At 46.1% G+C, this 19,454-nt stretch overlaps 2 protein-coding genes across 3 annotated transcripts in view; both read right to left on the bottom strand.

Moving 5' to 3' along the window:
• Window positions 1-7,096, bottom strand: part of GCC2 (GRIP and coiled-coil domain containing 2) — a 37,610-nt gene extending 30,514 nt beyond the window's left edge. Inside the window, exons 1-5 of one of the 2 annotated variants that reach the window (XM_032493660.1) lie at window positions 7,001-7,096; window positions 6,810-6,866; window positions 5,770-5,854; window positions 4,590-4,657; window positions 300-404 (exon numbers count right to left, since the gene is read on the bottom strand). In XM_032493660.1, the coding sequence (XP_032349551.1) occupies window positions 300-404; window positions 4,590-4,657; window positions 5,770-5,854; window positions 6,810-6,866; window positions 7,001-7,006 (321 nt within the window). In that variant the 5' untranslated portion in view covers window positions 7,007-7,096. Of the gene's footprint in view, window positions 1-299; window positions 405-4,589; window positions 4,658-5,769; window positions 5,855-6,063; window positions 6,787-6,809; window positions 6,867-7,000 lie in introns of those variants that run through there. The other variant, XM_032493661.1, reaches the window with a different exon arrangement.
• Window positions 7,097-8,967: 1,871 nt separating this feature from the next.
• SULT1C4 (sulfotransferase family 1C member 4) lies at window positions 8,968-18,070 on the bottom strand. The gene is made up of 7 exons (XM_006176589.3): window positions 17,787-18,070; window positions 15,372-15,497; window positions 14,245-14,342; window positions 13,844-13,970; window positions 13,560-13,654; window positions 10,800-10,980; window positions 8,968-9,900 (listed from the first exon to the last, which is right to left on the bottom strand). Exons 1-7 carry the CDS (start codon window positions 17,938-17,940, stop codon window positions 9,785-9,787), a joined length of 897 nt encoding a protein of 298 aa, XP_006176651.1. The 5' UTR covers window positions 17,941-18,070; the 3' UTR covers window positions 8,968-9,784.
• Between the last annotated feature and the right edge of the window lie 1,384 nt (window positions 18,071-19,454).

Here is a 19,454-nt window from a genome sequence, read left to right as displayed (position 1 = left end):
AGGGTGTGTGTGAGAATCAACTTACTTCAATTCTTCATAAAATACCTTTTTCTATTTTTATTAAAGACTGATATTACAGGTAAAGGAAGATTAAACAGTGGAACAAATAAATAGATGTTACCTCTATCTCTGCGTAGCTGGGTGATTTCAGTTATTTTTCTTTTTAAATATCAACCTGTTTCCTTGTCTATAAGTTGTTAAAATCAGATCAGATGCTTTTTAAGGTCTCAGTTCTAGAATTCATGACTAATTACATAAGTCAACTAAAAACAAATAAAAAAATTAAAATGGTGCCTTACCTCAACCTCTTCCTTCATTTTAATATTTTCCTTCTTCAGAGAAACACACTGTTGCTCAGCCTCTGCTTTTTCCAAAAGAACAGCATCCAGACGTTCAGTCAATGCCTGTGTTGGAACAGGATGATCTGTTCAACTGAGTTTAAAAATAGTGGATTAACTACATGTATAATTCTCTCCTCACCTTTTCCAAAACCATGCCAGAGAAAGAATATTTAAAAAGGTATATTCATAAGAACAAAGAGAAAAGGAAAAAAGACATGAGAAATTTTAGTATGTCTTTGGAAAACAAAGTGGAGGAGGTGGAGGGACTGAGTGAGAAACAGAAGGAAGGCTATAGCCTAAGGACTTGCACAGGGACGCATGTATGAGAAGCTGGCAAACACTCATTAGAAAATTAAATGCTCAGAAACTGGAAGCACCAGATACTGTGGAGGGAGGTATAGCATGAGGGGTTCAAAAAGTGGGACTGATTGACAGTCTCAGTAGGGAGTGGTTAGAAAAATGGGCAAGAAACCACCAACGGCCCTCCTCCCTAGAGAAGGTTTATTCTCTGCAGAAACAAGGAGGAGGAAGTTAATGAAGTGGAAAACAGGACGACAAGCCAAGAGTCAGTTCTTTGGCAATATGCTAACAAAATAGATCTCTTGAAAGACTGACCAAGAGAAGACAGATGTCACAAACAACATTATGAATAAAAGGGGAACCTATCTATATATAAAATAGAGACTACACAGTTAAGAAGAATATTATAATCCATTATTGGCCAATAATACTGAAAACTGAAATGAAACGGATAAAAATTCCTAGAAAAATATAACTCAAAAAAATTTAAAAATATCATCAATACTATAACTACCTAAAAATCCAACTAGTGGTTTAAAACTGCCCACCAAAAAAAACAAGGGGAATAGTTTTATAGGTGAGTTCTATTAAGTTTTCAAAGAACAGGCTATCCCAATTACATAGGAATTGCACCAGAGGAAATAAAAAGCAAGAATTACTGAGTTATACCACAAAATCAGCATAACTTGATGACAGTATCCAAGGACTTTACAGACAGGAAAATCAAAGATCCATTTCACTACAAATTTAGATAAAGTTAATCCTAAACGTTAAAATCTAGATAAAACGTTAACATTCTAAACAGACATCAGTCCACTATAACTCTAGAACTGCCCCTAAACTTCTTACATGAAATAACAAAGAAAAACTTTGTTGTTCAAAAATACTAAAACAAAGCAGACGTAGAAAATTTAGAGTTCTATATCAAGTTATAGCTATTATTCAAACACGAGAGTAGAATAAAGCCATTTTTATATAAAAGATGGCAACAATTTTCCTCCTACGTATTCGTTCTTAGGAAGCTACAGAAGAACAAGCTCTACCGAAATGAGGTCAACCAAGACAGTGGACGTGATGTGACCAGCGAGAGGGGGGCCAGCACAGGAAAGCAGTACAGAAACCCACAGGGTCAAGGCAAAAGACCAATTCCAGGAAAACCACAGACCAAGAGAACAACCAGGCGACATTAGCACAGGACAGAGGCTTTAGAAGGCAGGAGCCCAGGAGAAAATGTAAATGATTATTTGATCAGTTTGACCATTTGGAAAGTAGAAGTCATTGTGAAAGACAACTAAATTTTCATCTGCTCTAACAGGAAGTTAATAGCTAATATCTCACATGTATAAATCAAGGAATAGCAGCACAGCATATTATTTAGAAATATAGAAATAATTTCCATACTTTATTCAGTATCATAATGAGTTATTTCGTTTTTGGTACTATTTCTAAATCATGTGCATATATTATTTTTGTTAAAATAATTTTAGTTTTAAAATTAGGTTTTTCACATTACATAGTATTAGAATATAAATTTCAGTTTGGTGAATTACCAGAAGCCAAAATACATTAATAATTTTAGGAAATATATAGAGAGCATTATCTGAAAGTTATAAATAACCTTAAAGATTAGATGTACAAAATAGACAGCTACTTCCCAGGAAATACAGATTTGATTCCAGCAAAGAGAACTCAACAAGAGTGACATGTACTAGAAACTTCAGCATCTTAACATGCAATTGTCACCTTTGTCTTGGGCTTGGAAGCAGCATGTGAGTTCACTTAACACTATATATCTCAGATTTTGACATGAGAAATACAGGTTTTTATTCCTCTTTTTTAAAAATCAAATATGCCGGTTTGCAATAAAACTTTACATGTATTTTAATGCACTAAAAGATGACTGCTAGAAATTTTAATAATCAAAACTTGTAAAAAGCTGTACATTTTTACGAACAGAAAACCTTGTATTCAAAGCCGTATCTTCCCCAGTGTACTTTTCCAATGAAGAGATGAAACTTAGCAAGAACGTCTTCTCCGTTTTCCGGAGGTGCAGAGCACATTCTATGCTGCAGTATATGATTTTTCTACAACTGCTGAGTAACTGCTGCACAGATTTTCTGATCACTCCCCAAAGTAATTTTCTCATTAGGACTGGAAACCAAAGATTTCATTCTCATTTAATTTTACCAAACCTTTACTTTCTGAGATTTGAGTGATCAGGGTAACATGCTTTAATATTAAACTAATCACTTGAAAGGTCAAGTTGGCTGACAGAGAGAAACTTTCCACCCTCATCTTTAGAAGTAGTTTTGACAAAATGAGAGAATACAAAGGAGGAAATAAGGAACAGATATTTAAATATTCTGAAATGCAACTGTATAAAAAGTATTCTAAGGGCTAATAGTTAACTGATACAAAATTAGGACAGAATCTCTGCAGCTGTCTTTTCAAATACAAAAATCTCCTTTTAGTGTGTGGGTGTGTGTGTATGTCCGTGTATATGTGTGTAAAACACCCCCACAAATGACACATGGTAACAGGAATAAACAATTACTGCGCATGTGTGACAGACCCAGTTCTAACTGCTGTACGTGCACTAACTCATAACACAGCTCTAAGAAAAGCAGGCATCATATGCTCTCTAGTCTACAGATGGAGGAACAGAGTCACAGAGAAAGGACGAAGAAAGCAGCCCCGATTACAGAGCTGGTCTTCGGCAGAGCACAGGTCTGAAGACCTGAGCCAGGCAGTCTGGCTCCAGAGTGAGTGCCCCTTGTTAACTGCCATATAGTTGCACTTTGGTTATGACTAATTAAGGAAATACATAATGACCAAAATAAACAAAATCATTATGAATTCAGCAATGTTTAAATCAATCAGCACATTACAAATCCAAATGGGATTTGTGTACACAATTCACACTTCATGTACTGTTTCAGTTACATAAAGAACAAAATGGTCGTGCAAGACACGCATAGGGATTTACAGACTCCTTGTAGAACTTCCTGGGAGTCCCACAATCGTCCATGGCTCTCAAGTTGGGAGCCACTTAACGAGAAACTAAGATAACACATAATTAAGGAACAGAGAGCAACAGTCAAATTTAAATGTGGAAAAAGACGGAAAAAAGTTACAGCAGAGCTTTGAGAAGCAAGGTTAGGCCAGGTTGGGGACGGTAGCATAAGGGGCATGGAAGTAAGAATAAGAACTCTCAAACAGGGAACAGCAAGACACAAACAGCAGTCTGTGATCCGGCAAGGGCCCGGGCAGCCAGAGAGAGAGGGAGCCCAGTCAGTGAAGTTCGACACAAGGTGTTTAACAAAACCGTGGAAATGGAGAGAAGAGGATAAAGTGGAGCATCGCCCCGAAGAACACGAGGTCTCTGGCAACTGACACAAACTCCAAAGTTAAAAGGCCCCCAAACTGTGCTGCTCCTGGCTGTCCAGGGCAGGGCATGTGGTCGTGCTGAGTATGAAAAGAGGACAAGAGAAACGGGTGAAGATTTTCCCCCCAAACAGCTAGAATTTAACTGTGACATCTGATCACAGTAGGCATGTCCAGGGACACAGCCCTATAGATTATATCTATAGATGATCAGCCCCAAAGTTGCCATCAAAGTCCTGAGAGCAACTGGGTTTTCTGAGGGGGAGAGGGAAGAGCAGGACTGAGACTGAGGCAGTGACCATAATTAGCGTGCGTGGGATGAAAAGGACAGAAAGTAATACCCATTTCAGAACAGAATGGGAGGTTACTTAACTCTCACTTTTTACAGTCAACCAGAAAGGTAAAAAGTGTAACCAAGGGCCGAGAGGAAGTGGAATCCCAGGGACAGGAAGCCAGATAGTGCTGAAGCAGGCTGACAGCTCTCCAGGAAATTTGACTTATCATCAGCATTTTTTCTAAGTAAATAAATAAAAATGAAAGCAACATTCCCAGCTGTCTCAATACCTTAATAATATCATCAGTTCCTCCAGCAACACATTTTGATTTGAATTCTTCAATTTCTTTCTCCAATTCTAAACAATTATTAAAAAAAATAAAAGATACCAGTTCAGAAACAAAGAAAATAATTACTGGCTAAAGTGATAAGTACATTCTTAAAAAAAAAAAAAGTCACTACAAATCAGAAAATATTTAAGATGCAGCAGATATTCTGAGGAATCATTAACTTCACCCAGTATTACCTTTTACTTTCCTTTTTATTATGGAAAATTCCAAACAAATAAAAAACTAGAGAGAATAGTATGGTTAATCTCTATGTCAATCTTGTTTCATCCTCACCTGTATTCACTTCCTCCTTCCCATTTTTTTCTTACACATTCTGACATTTTTGAAGCAAATCCCAGATATTATTTCAGCTGTAAATAACTCCTTACTGAATAATCTAAAAGCAACAACTAACCTCATATTAAACACACGTGTTAATCCATTTCATCAACTCATGTCTAGGTCTGGGGCCTAGAATAATCTTTCCAAATAAATTATTCTTTTTATGAGCAGCTGATCCAATCTCCGGAAACACAATTTGACTTTCTGTAGTAGAAAATAAGTCTTGGCTTTTAGGCTGGGGCAGTTAACACCTGTTAAGCCATTGGAAATTCAAGAGCTCACCTATACTATTAATAACGGATACTAGTATCTTTATCTTTTTGGAATATAAAGAAAGGGAAGCTGAATAGGAAATATTCAGCAACCTCAGCAAATAAACATACTTCATAATTTCAGATATGCAAATCTTTTATTGCTTTACTTGAGGCCTCTTTTTACTTCTTTAGGCTCAAAACCTCATGTCTCTAACATTTCAATTGACTACTCTAGAAAAAAATGCTTTACTCAAAATATACAATCCACATGAAGTTAAAAAAAAGTGCTTATTTAACAAACTATTTTTTAAAATCCTCCTCCCTGACTTTTACTAATTCAAAGGCAACTGCAGTTTAGAGATGTGAGATAACTAAAAATATCAGGGGGGAATGGTTAAAATGTTAACTAATAGGAGATTCCACTAAACTAAGATTTTACTGGATTCACTCATTAAACAAAACAAGCCAAAATACTATTAAAAACTAATATTTATAACCATGATTAAGTAAGACTGTGGTCACGATGAATATTTTTAAGCCAATACCTGTACATCTGGATTTAGCTTTCTGTATTAGCATCATCTGCTTTTTGGCGAACTTGATAAGATCTTCCCTGGGCAATGTTTCCAGCTGAAAGAGGTACTGATGTTACCAATTTGTTGCAATTCGTATTTCTACTATACCACAAAAAGAAACACAAAGCTTGCCTACAAATAAAATCATCTTACGGAATAAATCTTTGTCAACCAAACACCACATATCTTAAGATTAGCAAATGCAAGTTTATCTCAATAATTATTAGTTAAGCAACTACTGTGAAATGTAAGAAACGCACATACCCTCTTGTATTATAGATATCCTTGTTACAGGTTAAGATACTCTCTGGATTTCGATTTCTTTAATTGCAAAATTAGGGGACTAATTCTACTTAAAAGTTCCTTAGAGCTATAAAATTATTTTATTCTACCTAAGGCTGAAAGAAGTCTCTGGCCACCTGGAAACACATAAGCCTGTTCACTACAGCAACACTATAAATCGGGTTGCATTAGGCTTTAACTTAAAAAATCAGGGAACGTTACTTAACCCCTGTGGGCTCCGTTTTCTTGTCTGTGAAACTGAGATAACAGTACTTATCGAGCTGAAGTGAAGGGAAATAAAGTGCTCAGGCGAGTGTCTCAATCTGATACTCAGTATGCAGAACAAACCTCACCGCCTAGAGACTGTGAAACGCTGCCCAGGGCCGTAAAAACGACCCCGTTCACCCGCCCCCACGACCCGGAGGCGCGCGTGGGGGGGGGGCCGCCCCGTCCCCCGACCTCCAGCGCCTCACATCTGCGAGCCCGGTCAATGTCCGAGACCCTGCAGGGCCGCGGCGGCGCCGGGCAGGACAGGAAGTGACCCCAAAGCCAGGGCTTCTCCCCCCGGGAAACGTGACAGAGGAGAGAAGGGAGCTAAACGGGTGACAGTGACCCTCCAACTGAGACCCCGGGGGAAAGCGTCCGGCCAGGCGGGCCACCCTTCCCGGCTAAGTGTCCAGTTCGCGACCCCGGCCGCTTCGGAGCGCCGCTAGTCAGGCTCCCTTCACCTTGGATCTCCCGGTGCCGGGAGTGGCTGGGGAGGCCACCCCATCGTGAACAGGATCCTGCAAGACAAAGCGAGACCCGGCGGTCAGAGCGAGTCCTGCGGACGCCGCGGGGCGGGCGGGCGGGCGGGGAGTGGAGCGGGCCCTCAGCTCCTCAGCCCCTCAGCCCCCAAGCCCCGGCGCTGCCGCGTTACCTCCATGGCCGCCCGCAGCCCGCACTTCCGCCCGCCGCCGCCTCGGACGGAGCCCGACCGTGGGTCAAAGGTCGCGCTTCTCCGCCGGCCCCGCCCCCCCGTCTCCACGGTGACCGCCCGGAGGCGCCTGCGCCTGCGCTTCCGCTTCCGTCTGGGAGGAGGCTCCCCACGCGCGCCCCGCCCTAACCCCTCCAGGACGGCCTCGAAGGGGCGGGGCGGGGCGGCCGTCAGGGAGGGGCCTCGCCGGGCTCGGGTAGTCGCCCAAGTCTCCTGTCTCTTCAACTGTCCCTTCACCTGTCTACTCTCCTGTCCCCTCAGTTGTCCCTTCAACTGTCTGCTCTCCTGTCCCTCAGCTGTCACCTTAGCTGTCTCCTCAGCTGTCCCTCTCCTGTCCCCTCACCTGTCCACTCTCCTTTTCCTCACCTGTCTCCTCAGCTGTCCCTTCACCTGTCCCTCATTTGTCCCCTCAGCTGTCCCCTCTCCAGTCCCTCAGCTGTCCCCTCAGCTGTCCCCTTACCTCGCCCTTCATCTGTCCCTCACATGTCCCCTCATCCCACGTTGGTTCCCTGAGACACCCTTCGTGCTGGGACCTGGCACTGGGGCTGTGCCCTGTGGCTGCAGGTGGCAGAGGGCGACCGGAGAGCACCCATGGCCTGGACCCCGCCGTCCTCCTGGACAGTGGTGGCCCCGGTCCCCGCCCGGGGGCACAGCCTGGTGCGGGGCCTCTGTTGACACTTCCCTTTGGTGACAGCGAGGTCTGTCTTTGTACATGACTGAGGAGACAGCCCTGAGCGTGGGGACGCTGGCACGGGAGGGAGTGGCCTGAGGACACCTGGTCCCAGTCCCCGGGACAGAGGTGTGATGCCTGAGCCGGTCCGAGCGCTCTGTTAGGGCAGCCAGAGCCTGCCGTTTGCTGTCACCTCCAACGCCCGTACTCGTATCTTGGGGGCAAGAGTGCCAGCTTGCCAAAAACGTCCCCTGTAAGGAGCTGGCTTCAGAAAACGCCCGTGACTTGGACCTTGTGCTGTGTTGTGGTGAATGACTTTTCCACACTAGACAAGTCATCCCAGGCAGGTTTTTAGAAAACTCACGAGTAATTCCTAGAAGCCACCAAAATTCTTAATGTTTATGTGGCAGCAAACACCATTCAGAAAGAAGACCAAATAGTTCGGCAGGTAGTGCCGGAAAAACCCAAGACTTTGAGCAGCTTTTGGTGAAAAATAGAGGACTTCCTGTTGCCCTTTCTCCATCAAGTCCATTGCCTTGTATGCAGCCCACACTCCATGAAAACTTAGTTGAATCTATTAATTAACTGGTGTAGAAACCAACCAGCAAAACAGAACCTAAGATCACTAGTCAGTTTTTTTTAGGTTTTGAGTAAGCTTAGAACAGAAACTACAGGGATATTTGTTCTATTAACATTAAGGACTTAATGCATTTTTTCCCTTCCAGTATGGGGTACAGCCGAGGACCAGGGTTTGCATTGAATTGTCACTTCTCTTAAGGTTTTTTTAATCTGAAACATTTCCATGGCGTTTGTCTTTTATAAAATTGACATTTTTGACATTTTGTTAGAACCCTCCACCCCCAAAACAAAAACAACCAAATTCATAGATAGCAGAATGGTTGCCAGAGGCCAGGGGTGGGGATGGGCAAAATGGGTAAAGGGGTCAAAAGGCACAAACTTTTATTTATAAAGTAAATAATTCCTGAGGATGTCATGTACAGCTTGGTGACTGCAGTTGACAACATTGTACTGTATTTGAACACTGCTAAGAGAATAGATCCTAAAAGCTCTCAAGTCAAGAAAAGCATTTTTTGTAACCATATATGGTGATGGATGTTAGACTTATTGTGGTGATCATTTCACAAGACATATAAATACCAAACCATTGTATTGTATACCTGAAACTGCTAGAATGTGATGTGTCAAGTGTATCTCAAAAGAAGAATAAGAAGAATTCACATTTTTGAAAACTATAGTCCTCCCCAACCTTCATTTTATTTTTTCAATTAATGTACGGAAATATTGCCTTGCCTTTTGGCACACAGCTCTTTGAATTTTAAAATCTGTGCAGACTGGTGTGATCAGTCTAGAGAACAGTTTTATTACCCCTGGGACTCCTCCGAAATACTCGCTGTGGCCTACGATCCTCCCATCCCTAACCTCTGCAAACCCCCGTCTGTTCTCCGTCACCACCAGTGTCATAGAGATGGGAACATGCAGCGTGTTACCTTTTGAGACTGGCATCCTCACCTTGGCAAGATGCCTTTCAGATTCACTCAGGTTGTCGCACTTGTCAGTAATTTGTTCCCTTCTGTTGCTGAGTGATGTTCACTGTACAGATGTGCCCTACTTATTTATCCATTCAGCAACCGCGTGACATTTGGGTTTGTTGGGGTGATTAAGACTAGAGCCACGATAAACATTTATGTACAGGCTTCTGTGTGAACCTAAGTGTACAAGTGAGTATAAATTATAAAATAAACATCACTTAACTCACTTGGGCAAGACACACACTGAAAGACAGTTGGTTTGGTTTAGAGTAATTCAGTTTAATTTTTGTCTCTCCTTAGTTTGGCTAGTTGAATTTCTCTCGTTGGGTGTGTTTATGTTTAAATTGAGTTGAATTGTTTAGATTACTTACAAATCCTGCTGGTTACAAGGTTTTGTGTAGAGTGAGCAAAAGCAAACACAGGCAATACTAGCCCGGCACCTGAATCCAATGGCGTGTGGCCTGGGTAGTGAGCGTCCTACTGCTCGAGCTGAGGTTCTTTTCTTCCTCATGAGAAGTGGAAGCGGGAAGCCAGGCTGCTGTCAGCCATCCTCTTCCTGTAGTCGTCCTCAAACCTCTCATTCTGGGCCACCGTGAAGTGGTTCTTCCAGTCTCCAACTGTCCCTGAAACAGCCATGGGGGAGAGTCAGCAGCTGGCGAGGGTCTGTACTCCTCTGTTGTCCAGTTTCTGTGAGATGCTTCTGCTCCTCCTTCCAGGAGGGGCGGACCTGGACCACACGTGTCCCCCCCACCCCACCGCCGCACCTCTGTTCCTTTCCCCCCAGCTGGCCTGATCAGCGAGATGTGGAGGAGCGGCCACCAGGTGGGGACAGCGGGCCGGGTGCCTGCCTCTGTCCTGCCCTCCTGCACACCCCAGCGTGGTTGGTGCTGTGCCTGCGGCTCCCATGCTGCAGGCCTACCGAGAAAGGCCTGCTTCTGGAGGGACTCAGGGTACAGTTTTGAGAAAGGAAGGGGGAAAAAAGTTTCCCCCCCAATTTTCCACTTGCAATCCCTGTTCCCTTCCACAGAGCTTACTTTCATCTCATCTACTGTCTTGTGTATTTTTAACGTTTTTTTTTATTTGTTTGTGGCTAGAATTTCCACTAGGGCAGGAATTTTTCTGTGTTTTGTTCACTGCTTGGAACATTATCTAGAACAGTGCCCAGCATATAGTAGCCGCTCACTAAGTATTTTTGAATGAATGGATCTAACTAATAGCTTAGAGCCCTAATTTATAAAATGGCTTCTTTTCTCCACCTGACTTTATTCTGTGTATTTTCACCATATGAGCCAGAGCTCTGGAGTAAAAGTGAGGATGAGAGGTTGGACTTAGACACCAAACCTCACTCTCCAGTTGTGGCTAAATACTGATTTCATTTCATCTGTAATTTCTTAAATCCTCTTTTCCCAGAATCATTCATTACAGATTGCACATTTCTTATCTATAGAAAAGAAAAATCCCCAAAGACTCTGAAATAGTGGACAATACTTGAAAGATTATGGCCAAAAGAAAACATAAAAACCTTTTCTCATGAATGGAGAAATTGATTGATTCATGATTTCAGTTGGAACCGATGAGTAGTTTGCCATTGGGTTCTGCTTCATGACATCAAAGGAAGTGTGATGGACAATTTTATCCAGAACTTTGTTGTCTAGGCTCTTTCCAATAAATTCTGCCAGCTTCTGAATTTCATGCTTTGGGTTCTATGATCAGAGTCAAAAGAAAAGACTTGATATAAGATAATTTAAATCAATAATAGTTTTACAAGAACATTGAATGAATTAATAGCAGTAATCAGTAACATGTCATGAGTTAAAGTCGTCTCACAAATGCTCAGCTTTTCAGAAATGACTCATTTTGACCTACTGACTCATATTGTTCTCCTTGTATCAATTGGAATCATCACGCTTTTCTTTCTGGAACATGGGGGCATCGGCTGAGCCATGTCAGTGAGGTGGCCTGTGGTGCTGGGGGATGTTCCACTGAGGGCATGTGACCAGGGTTACGTCCAAGTGTCCTGCTCCAGCCAGTCATGGGCCACAGTGGGGTCTTGGTCAGCTAAATGCGCAACAGGGAGTGTTGCAGGGCCACTGCTGAGAACAGAGGCTGTGCAGCAGCTTTGGGGACATGGCCACGGCCAGCCTGTCTCCTGCTTCTGACATTAATAGAAGGGCCCCCAGACTTTTGCAGTGGTGCTAATGGGGGGCCAGGAGGATGGGAGGGGACATCTCTGCACCCAGGAGGCACCGTGGCACCAGCTCCAGTGCCCCCACTGGTCCGGGTGAAGCTTTCAGTTCCATTGTCACCACTGTTTCCTCACCAGAGGGACACGGCTCAGGATGCCGTGTGCAGGAAGTCCCCTGTCCCCAGAGGCATGGTGGGCTGGGGGTGGGGTGGAACCCTACCACTGTGTCTTCTGCCTTAAAATGGGCCCCTTCTGAGAAAGCTTGGATGTCAAAAGTGCCTACTTGGCCTGACACAGACTAGGAGCCAACAAGAGTGCTGAGAACTGTGAGCCTCGAGTGACCACAGTCCAGTGACACTCGGAACGTGATCACAGAAACATGTGAAAGGGCCGTGGGGGCTCTGAGGTTAGACTGCCTGTTTCAACAAAGCTTCTTCCTGGTGCTCATCCTACAGTGGGATCCACCCCCACAAAAGGGCACTGTTCCCAGGGGCACGTCCTCCGTGGACACGGCTGTGACACACAGGGTGAGCAGGCATCACCCAGGTGGACATTTCCTGGTCTGAGCTCATTAGTGCCTGTTAGCATGTTCCCGTTTGCCACATCTGCTCGTAGAGGAGCAAACACTTCCTCATAACATGCAGCTCCCTGCCGTGACAGTCCTTAACTGAGTAGCTGCCTCTCGATTTGTGTGTCTGGACAACCCTCTGAGCCTCAGTAGTGCCCGTCTGTGAAACGTGTTCCCCCGGGACCCAGGCTGCCAGTGTCTCCTTCTGCACATACTCGCTTGTCTGGTTTTTCCCTGCCTTCCGTGGTGTGTTAGTACAACTGTACGAAGCAAGCATAAAGGAGGAAATGTTACAGTGGTATCTGTGTGGGGTGTCCCGCAAGCCCTTAATCATGGTTCTGAGAATCCTAGAAATGTGACGATTTATCTGTTTAATAAAAACGGTAAACAGAGAACAGATCAGATGTTACTTATAAAAGTCCTGGCGATGTGGTGTACAGCATGCGGACTGCAACTGATGATGTGGTGTGTCTGAAAGTTGCTGAGAGAGTAGATCTTAAAAAGTTCCCCACACAAGAAAAAATTTTGTAACTCTGGGAGGTGACGGATATTAACTAGGCTGATTACGGTGATCCTTTCACAGTGTACACAAATATCAAATCATGGTGCTGTACACCTGAAACTAATATATGCCAATTATATCTCCATAAAAACATGGAAAAATGATTGTGTTTTTACTCTTTTGATATTCTGTAGGCACAAGTGGATAAAGCCCACTAGTGATTGAACCCAAGAGAAACGCAGCTAAACTGATGTGCACAGGAGTCCCCTAGCAGTTGTGTAAAACTGTGCGTCTGAGTTAGCAGGCCTGGTGTGGGCTCCGAGGACCCATGCAGCTGTCTGCGAATTACCTGTTGAGAGCCCGACTTTCAATCATCAGTTCAAGAACACAGACTCTAAGTCTGTATCGGTCCCTGTGTTCAGTGGAGTCAGAATTGAGTAGATGATCGTTTGAGTAAACTCTTGTGACACATCTCATTTAGCCCCTGTAACAGATCTTGGAGGAGGATATATTACTGTCCCTTTTTTGCATTTAAGGAAACTAAGTAAGTCTAAGATACTAAGCCTCTTCACCAAGAATAATTGCCAGCAGGCAATAAAGCCAGAACTTGGATTCAACAGATTTGACTCTAAATCATTAGCGTTTTCCATTACACTACAATTTCTTAAACTGTTTCTTAAAACTATGACATCCTCAAGTACTAACGGAAAAAAACCAAAATGTGCTAGAAAAAAATTTCCCCTCCTGAATGGAATTTTAAACTAGATGTGCAAGGGAAAAGAGGCGTCATTCGTTTCAGGCTGCCATCTGCCTATAAGGAAAGGCATCCCATACCCCAGAGCGCAGGTGAGACTGTGATACAGAAACTCACGGTGCCCCAGGTGCACTCTGATGCGCGGCCAGCGGCCAGTGAGATGCAGCGTTTTCTGTGCCCTGTCCCACTCTGTGGGTCCCTGAGGGGGTCCACACGTTACACCCCAGGTGTTTTATGGTCAGATGGGAACCGCGGAGGCGCCCTGCCCCTTACTCTTTTCATGTCCTCGTAGAAGAGGTAGAGGATGCGGTGCTGGTGCCTGGCGTCCCACCATCCCTTCACGTGGTCGTACCAGGAGCCCCAGCACACTGCAAGAGGGAACCGGCAGTGAGTCACGAAGCCTAGCCCGCAGACACCCCACTGGAAAGGGGACCCCGAGGGGAGGGAGAGTGTCACGGGGTGACCCCCTCATGGTAAAGAGGGCAGAGCCCTGCTGTTCTAAGGAAGTGCCTTCTTCTTAGAGTGCTTGAAGAGTTTGAGACAGGAAGGAACCTCACCTTTCCCAGTCAGAAAATTCTCAAAATACTCTTCCCAGGTTCCTGGGGCTGGAAGGGCTTTATTCATCCTGTGGAAATGGTAGTAAGACACCATGTTGTCCTTGGGGTTTCTCGCTACGTAGATCACCTGGGAATGGAAGCAAAAGCAGAATTAGACCCAGAGATGGTTATGTTCACGCGGGTGTGTTCCACACAGATGAAGTTTTCTGATGCTGCTTTTCTGTGATTTGGCTTTTGTGGGAGATGAAAAGCATTCATATCAATTTGCATATGGATTAATGTGAAGAGAACTCTCTCTTTTTTGTAAAAAATTTAACAAGTGAAGTGTTTTCAGAGGAAATTGAATGAAGACGACTCAGGGTGTTCTAAGGAGTGAACTCTGAGTTCCTTTTGCTTTCTACCTTGCAGTTTTTCTCCAGCAAGGATGGTGGCAGCAGTTGGATGGGAAGGTGTGTCTTTAGGGTCCGTGGTGAGGGCATTGCGTTGGCTTGTTCCAAACCTGTGTTCAAAAATGAATTTTCCATTACTTTCCACTATTTTTATCTATTTGCTTCAAAATCTCGCTGCTTTGTTATTACGACATTACGAACGGTTCAAGGCAGCCTGTACTGTGTGCAGATCTTGGCACAGGTAAGTGGGGCGCGAGAGGATGTTGGTGTCCCAGGTGTTGGGCGAGTCCCTGGGATGTACTCCATCAAGTGAGGGAGGGTCCTTGGCTTCGCGCAGGAAGGAATTCAAGAGTGAGCCACAGCAGAATGAAGGTGGATGTATTCAGAGGGATACATACTCCACAGATAGAGTGCGGGCCGTTTCAGAGGGTGAGAGAGAACGGCCATGAGGGGTGTGGAGTGTTAGTTTTAATGGGCCTGGCAACTTCATATGCTGACAAGTGGGAGGATTATTCCAGCTGCTGTGGAGAAGGGCTGGGATTCCCAGGAACTGGGCCACCACCTGGCACCCCCTTTTTGACCTGTTGTGCTCAGCCTCGAAGCTGTCATGGCGCCTATGGGAGTGCCATTTGCCATGTTAATATATTGCAGTGAGTGTATAATGAAGCTCAAGGTCTCCTGGAGGTCAAATCTCCCGCCATCTTGGGCCTCAAGTTCCCCTGGGAGTTGAATTTTCCTCCACTGTGGTGCTGAAGGTTGTGTCCTTCTTTTCACGGTTGTCCCCTGCCCCTTCCCCTCTTATCTCAGTCTCGTCTGAGAGCATACATCCAGCCCTGAATGAGTTTTTTTGGCTAGAGCAATTTTTAACCATAACAATCAACCAAATAGATCAGAGCCTAAAAATTCAAGCCCTTCCACCGTGAAATGACGTGACTTACGCTGATCCTTGTGGAGTGAAACTGACGTCTAACTGGAGAGTCAGAACCTTGCTTCCTTTTGCACAGTCCCGCCCGGGCTTAGGGAGGCTCTGGAGCACAGCAGTGGCCAGGCATAGCGGGCAAGACGCAGCTGCCTGATGCCCAGAACTCCGAGAGGCTGCGGGCCCGAGCCCGCGGCCCAGGCGGCTGCGCCGTACTCACCAGACTCCATGGTCGGGATCTTCCACTCGATGAAGGGGAAGCGCTTGTGGGTCGGAGCTCTCTGGCTTCTGCCAACGTCACACTCGTTTTGTATCAGGTCCACTATCTCCTGTGTCCAAGTCGTTCCTTATTCCACACAGAGGAGGAAGAGGCACAGACCTTTACAGCTGCGTGTCCTAGAATATGACCCAGCGCTTGCCAGCACAGCTGTGTGAGCTTTGGGGCCAGGTTTATAACGGAATTCAGAAAACATCATTCTTTGTATCTCGTGTGATCATAATAGGAACTTTTATACAAAGACTCCAATTTGGAGTGGCTGTTAGATTGATAAATATATGGTTCTTTTTTTTCTCCACCATTAATCGTGACTGTTGTGCTGTTGAGTGAGCTGCGTATTTCTCTAGAAAGGGTGGGAGGCGGTCTTTCCCACCAGACTGTGAGGCGGGGAGTAGTCATGACATGGCCTTCGAACTGTTTCCTCAGCACGCGGCATCGGGCTGCCACCCAGGGGCCACTTAGGGCTTAGTGTCCCCTCTCAGCCTTTCCTCTGTTTTCCCTGAAAGGCTGAAAAGTGCGTCCCTAGACCTCTTGGCCGCTAAGGTCTGAATGCTACCTAGATTCTGCCGGTGAGATGCATGAGTCTGAGATTTAAAGGAGGGGGGTTAGGGGTCACCCTTCCCGAGATCATGACTGCTGGTGGTGGCCCCACCAGATAGAAGATTTGTGGAGGTCACCCCACCCTTTGCTGCCCAGGGCCTTGACCCAGGGGCTGCACCCCTACTGCCACCAGTGCCATGGGAGAAGGGCCTCTGTCTCCTGATGCCCCCAGTCCTGACCGACGTGGGGCCGGGCGTCCTGACAGAGTCCACATCGGGAGGAGGCTCTGAACCGTGGGTCTAGGCTGATCTTCCTGACCGGCTCTGATGCCTGCCCTCGTTACCGGACCCCTTTCTCACGCTCTCAGTTCACTTCTGGGTCCCCGGGATCACCAGCATTTTACGTCCCTGATGAGCTGGTCTCACCTTTTTTGGCACCGATGCCTTCATCGTGGATGAAGGACCTATATTTCTTTAGCCCTGTACTCAGAAGGGGTGGGAGCCCTGTGTGCTAGCCTGTGAGATTGCTTGGAATTTACGGGCTGGCAGTGGCACAGGTTCGCCTGTGGCTGGAAGTTCCAGTGGGTGGAGCGACGTCTCAGCTCAGCCTCTAGAAGTCGGTGACCCTACAAAGTGCTTTTGTCTTGGCTCATTCACAGAGCACCCATCCTTTCCCTAAAAATTAGGTGTAAAACATACGGGTCACCTGGGCTCGTTTCTTCTTCCCACTAATCAGTGCTGCCTTTATTAATGTGTCGGGTTTGGGGGACTGACGAAATACCTCCTCGGCTGGCAAGCGTGTTACTTATTGTGTGAGTCATTTGGATTGCCCAAGTCCTACTAACTCCTAACCTGTGAAAACCCGAAATGAACCGAATCTTAGTGCTCATATTTGACAGGTGGAGAAAGGACTAATTATTAAACATTGTACTGAAATTACGGTAACAAGGTAGAGTTGTGGATGAAATTAAGGCGCTAGGATGTGATCCTCACCAGTGGTTACTTTCAGAAATTCACATTTAGAAAATTTTTATCCTGAACAGACTCACAATGTGTAAGTTCAGAAAATCAGGGCCGATATGAAGCCAATGGACATGTGAGTGTAAAGCCCGTCAGACTTTGATCCGATCTCTGCAGACAGAGGCGGCGAGGCGTTGGAGTGTGTGTGTGTTTGTGCACGTGTAGCAGAAGTTATTGACAGGGAGCATGATTTTGCAGAAGAGCAAAGAGCAAGTGCGTACGCGGTCGGGGCATGGACTGAGCTCTGTGTTTGAAGTCGACATGTAGACCCACGCAGCCGGCGGCAGAGAGCCACTTCCCCTGGCTCACCTCCAGTCTTCATGGTGCCGTGGCTGGGCTCACGTTTGTCTTGTTTCTACAGTGACTTTCTTAAGCTGATTATTGGGATAAGAAAGTGGGTTTACCGCATACCCCCAGGGAGGGTGGAGATTAAGGGAGCAGTGCCCGGACCCCGGAGTGGGAGACGTGTGAGCTCAGCGTTGCATAACCCAAGCCCCTGCTTCTCCCCAGGGTCTGCAGTGAGGGCCTGAGTCCGGAACAAGCAAATCAACAACCGGCCCTTTTGTTTTCAGCTGTTTGACCCACTTTCTTCCGGGGAAGTAAGTGATATGGACATCATGGGAAGAATTAAATTCTTAAAACGGGTATGTCATTTTATATTTTTTGTGTGGTTTCAGTTTCCACCAGTGATTTGTCTTGCCCGGTGAGCAGTTTCCCGCTGAGACCCAGCTTTACCTCATGATCGATGCATCTTGCCCACTCATCCCCATCTCTCTTCGCCTGTCCCCCTCACCCCTACCTGCTTTCGGATAGGTGGAAATGAGGAGGTCGTCAGGCCGGGCTTGGAAGTTCCAGATCTGCTCCCAGGTGTCACAGGTGGGCGTAGGCTGCAGGATGCCCTGCACGCAGTCCACAGCGAGGCGCTCGGCCCATCCCCATGTCAAGTCCTCCATTTCACGTAAGCCGACAGTGTCAGAAGTCAGAGCTCTGCTCTGGGAATTCCTCTCCGTCTGCGGCTGCACTCGTGGTGTGGCGCAGATAAGGCAGACTCAGACCACAGGCCTCCCTCTGCTGGCCAGCTGGGAGCTGGGAACTATTGTTCAGGACTTTACCCAGCGCTCTCCTGACCCTGTCCCGCCTCCTCCCCAGCCAGGCCATGACGTGTCACTGCCGAGAAAGGCCTCCTGTTTCTGCTTCTTCTCTTTCTTCACAAAATAAGTCACAGATCGCCATTAAGTGTTTCTCCTGGGAATTTTAAGCTTCTTAAAGAGCTGCAAGGCACCTGCCCGTGGAATCACAGGTTGCAATGCAGAAAGAACAACTTCCCTGAAAGGGCTGCTGACAGCCAGGGGCTGGAGCTGTGTCTCCCAGCACGGAGGTGCGAAAGGGGCTGCCATGTCATTTTTAAGTAAATGGTGCTCTGCTGGGGAAGGGCCCCTCCTTTTGCAGGCTGTCCAGTACCATATCAACCGGGGCCTCTTCACAGACTTTCGAATATCTGTCTCATCTACAGCCAAGTGGAATGCAGAAGCTGGAGAGCTGCAGAACACATCCCCCTCCCGGGGCCCGCCTCTCAGGCTCCTGCCAGAGTCCTGTGGGCCTCTGTGCTTCCCTAGAAGCCCTGCTGTGTGTTTATGCTGTGTGCTACCCTCCCGGGAACCATTCCTGGCCCCTGCTGGAGTTTTTTCCCTTCTGTTTCAACCACAACCCTGCTCTGCTGGCCATCTCAAAAAGAAGAGCAGACCCGTGCAGTTTTCCTGTTTCTCCTTGTGGCGTAATCGTCTGGCCTGTCTCTGGCTTCTGACACTGTGTTTCAAAAACCCTCAGAAGTTCCTGAGTGACCGCAGTATCTTCGGTTGTTCTTAGAGACCCCCTTTCGACCACGCCTGAGTTTGTGCTAACGAGGTGGCTCCTGGTGGGCCCTTAGTTTCCGAGGAAGGGCTGCCACACCAGGAGGATGGAGCAAATTTGTCGGTGACATCTTTCCAACAGCATCTGCTTACCTCGTGTCTCTGTGTCACGATCTGGTAATTCTCCCAACATTTCAATCTTTTTCATTATTATTTTGTTTGTTATGGTGATCTGTGCGCAGTGATATTTGATGTTACTTTTGTAATGGTTTTGGGTGCCATGAACCGCACCCCTGTAAGACAGAGAACCCAGTCAGTAATGTTGTGTGTGTTCCAACTGCTCCACGGACGGCTGGTCCCCGTCTCTGCCTCCCCTCGGGCCTCCCTGTCCCCTGAGACACAACAGTATTGAGACCAGGCCAATTAATAGCCCTGCAGTGAATGACCTCTGAGTGTTCGGGTGGAAGGAAGCGCCACACGTCTCTCACCTTAAATCAGTGCTGTGCACCGGCAACATTGTCAGCTGACTGTACTTCAATAACACACACACGTATGTATGACTTAAAAGGTGAAAAAAAAGCTCAAAAAGCTTCGTGAGGAAGGCTGTCGAAAGCCGA

This window comes from Camelus ferus, chromosome 12 (genome assembly GCF_009834535.1).
Source record: "Camelus ferus isolate YT-003-E chromosome 12, BCGSAC_Cfer_1.0, whole genome shotgun sequence".
Lineage (NCBI taxonomy): Eukaryota > Metazoa > Chordata > Mammalia > Artiodactyla > Camelidae > Camelus > Camelus ferus.
This window is presented reverse-complemented; position numbering and strand designations above follow the sequence as displayed.

What these genes read in the sequence shown, in the direction of transcription:
- SULT1C4 (XM_006176589.3), bottom strand. Translation starts at nt 17,940, where the DNA reads ATGGAGGACTTGACATGGGGATGGGCCGAGCGCCTCGCTGTGGACTGC. An exon ending in TGCTGGAGAAAAACTGCAAG is followed by an intron (nt 13,971 to 14,244) that starts GTAGAAAGCAAA and finishes TTCCATTCCCAG; the next exon opens with GTGATCTACGTAGCGAGAAA. An exon ending in TTCTCCATTCATGAGAAAAG is followed by an intron (nt 9,901 to 10,799) that starts GTTTTTATGTTT and finishes TGGCTGTTTCAG; the next exon opens with GGACAGTTGGAGACTGGAAG.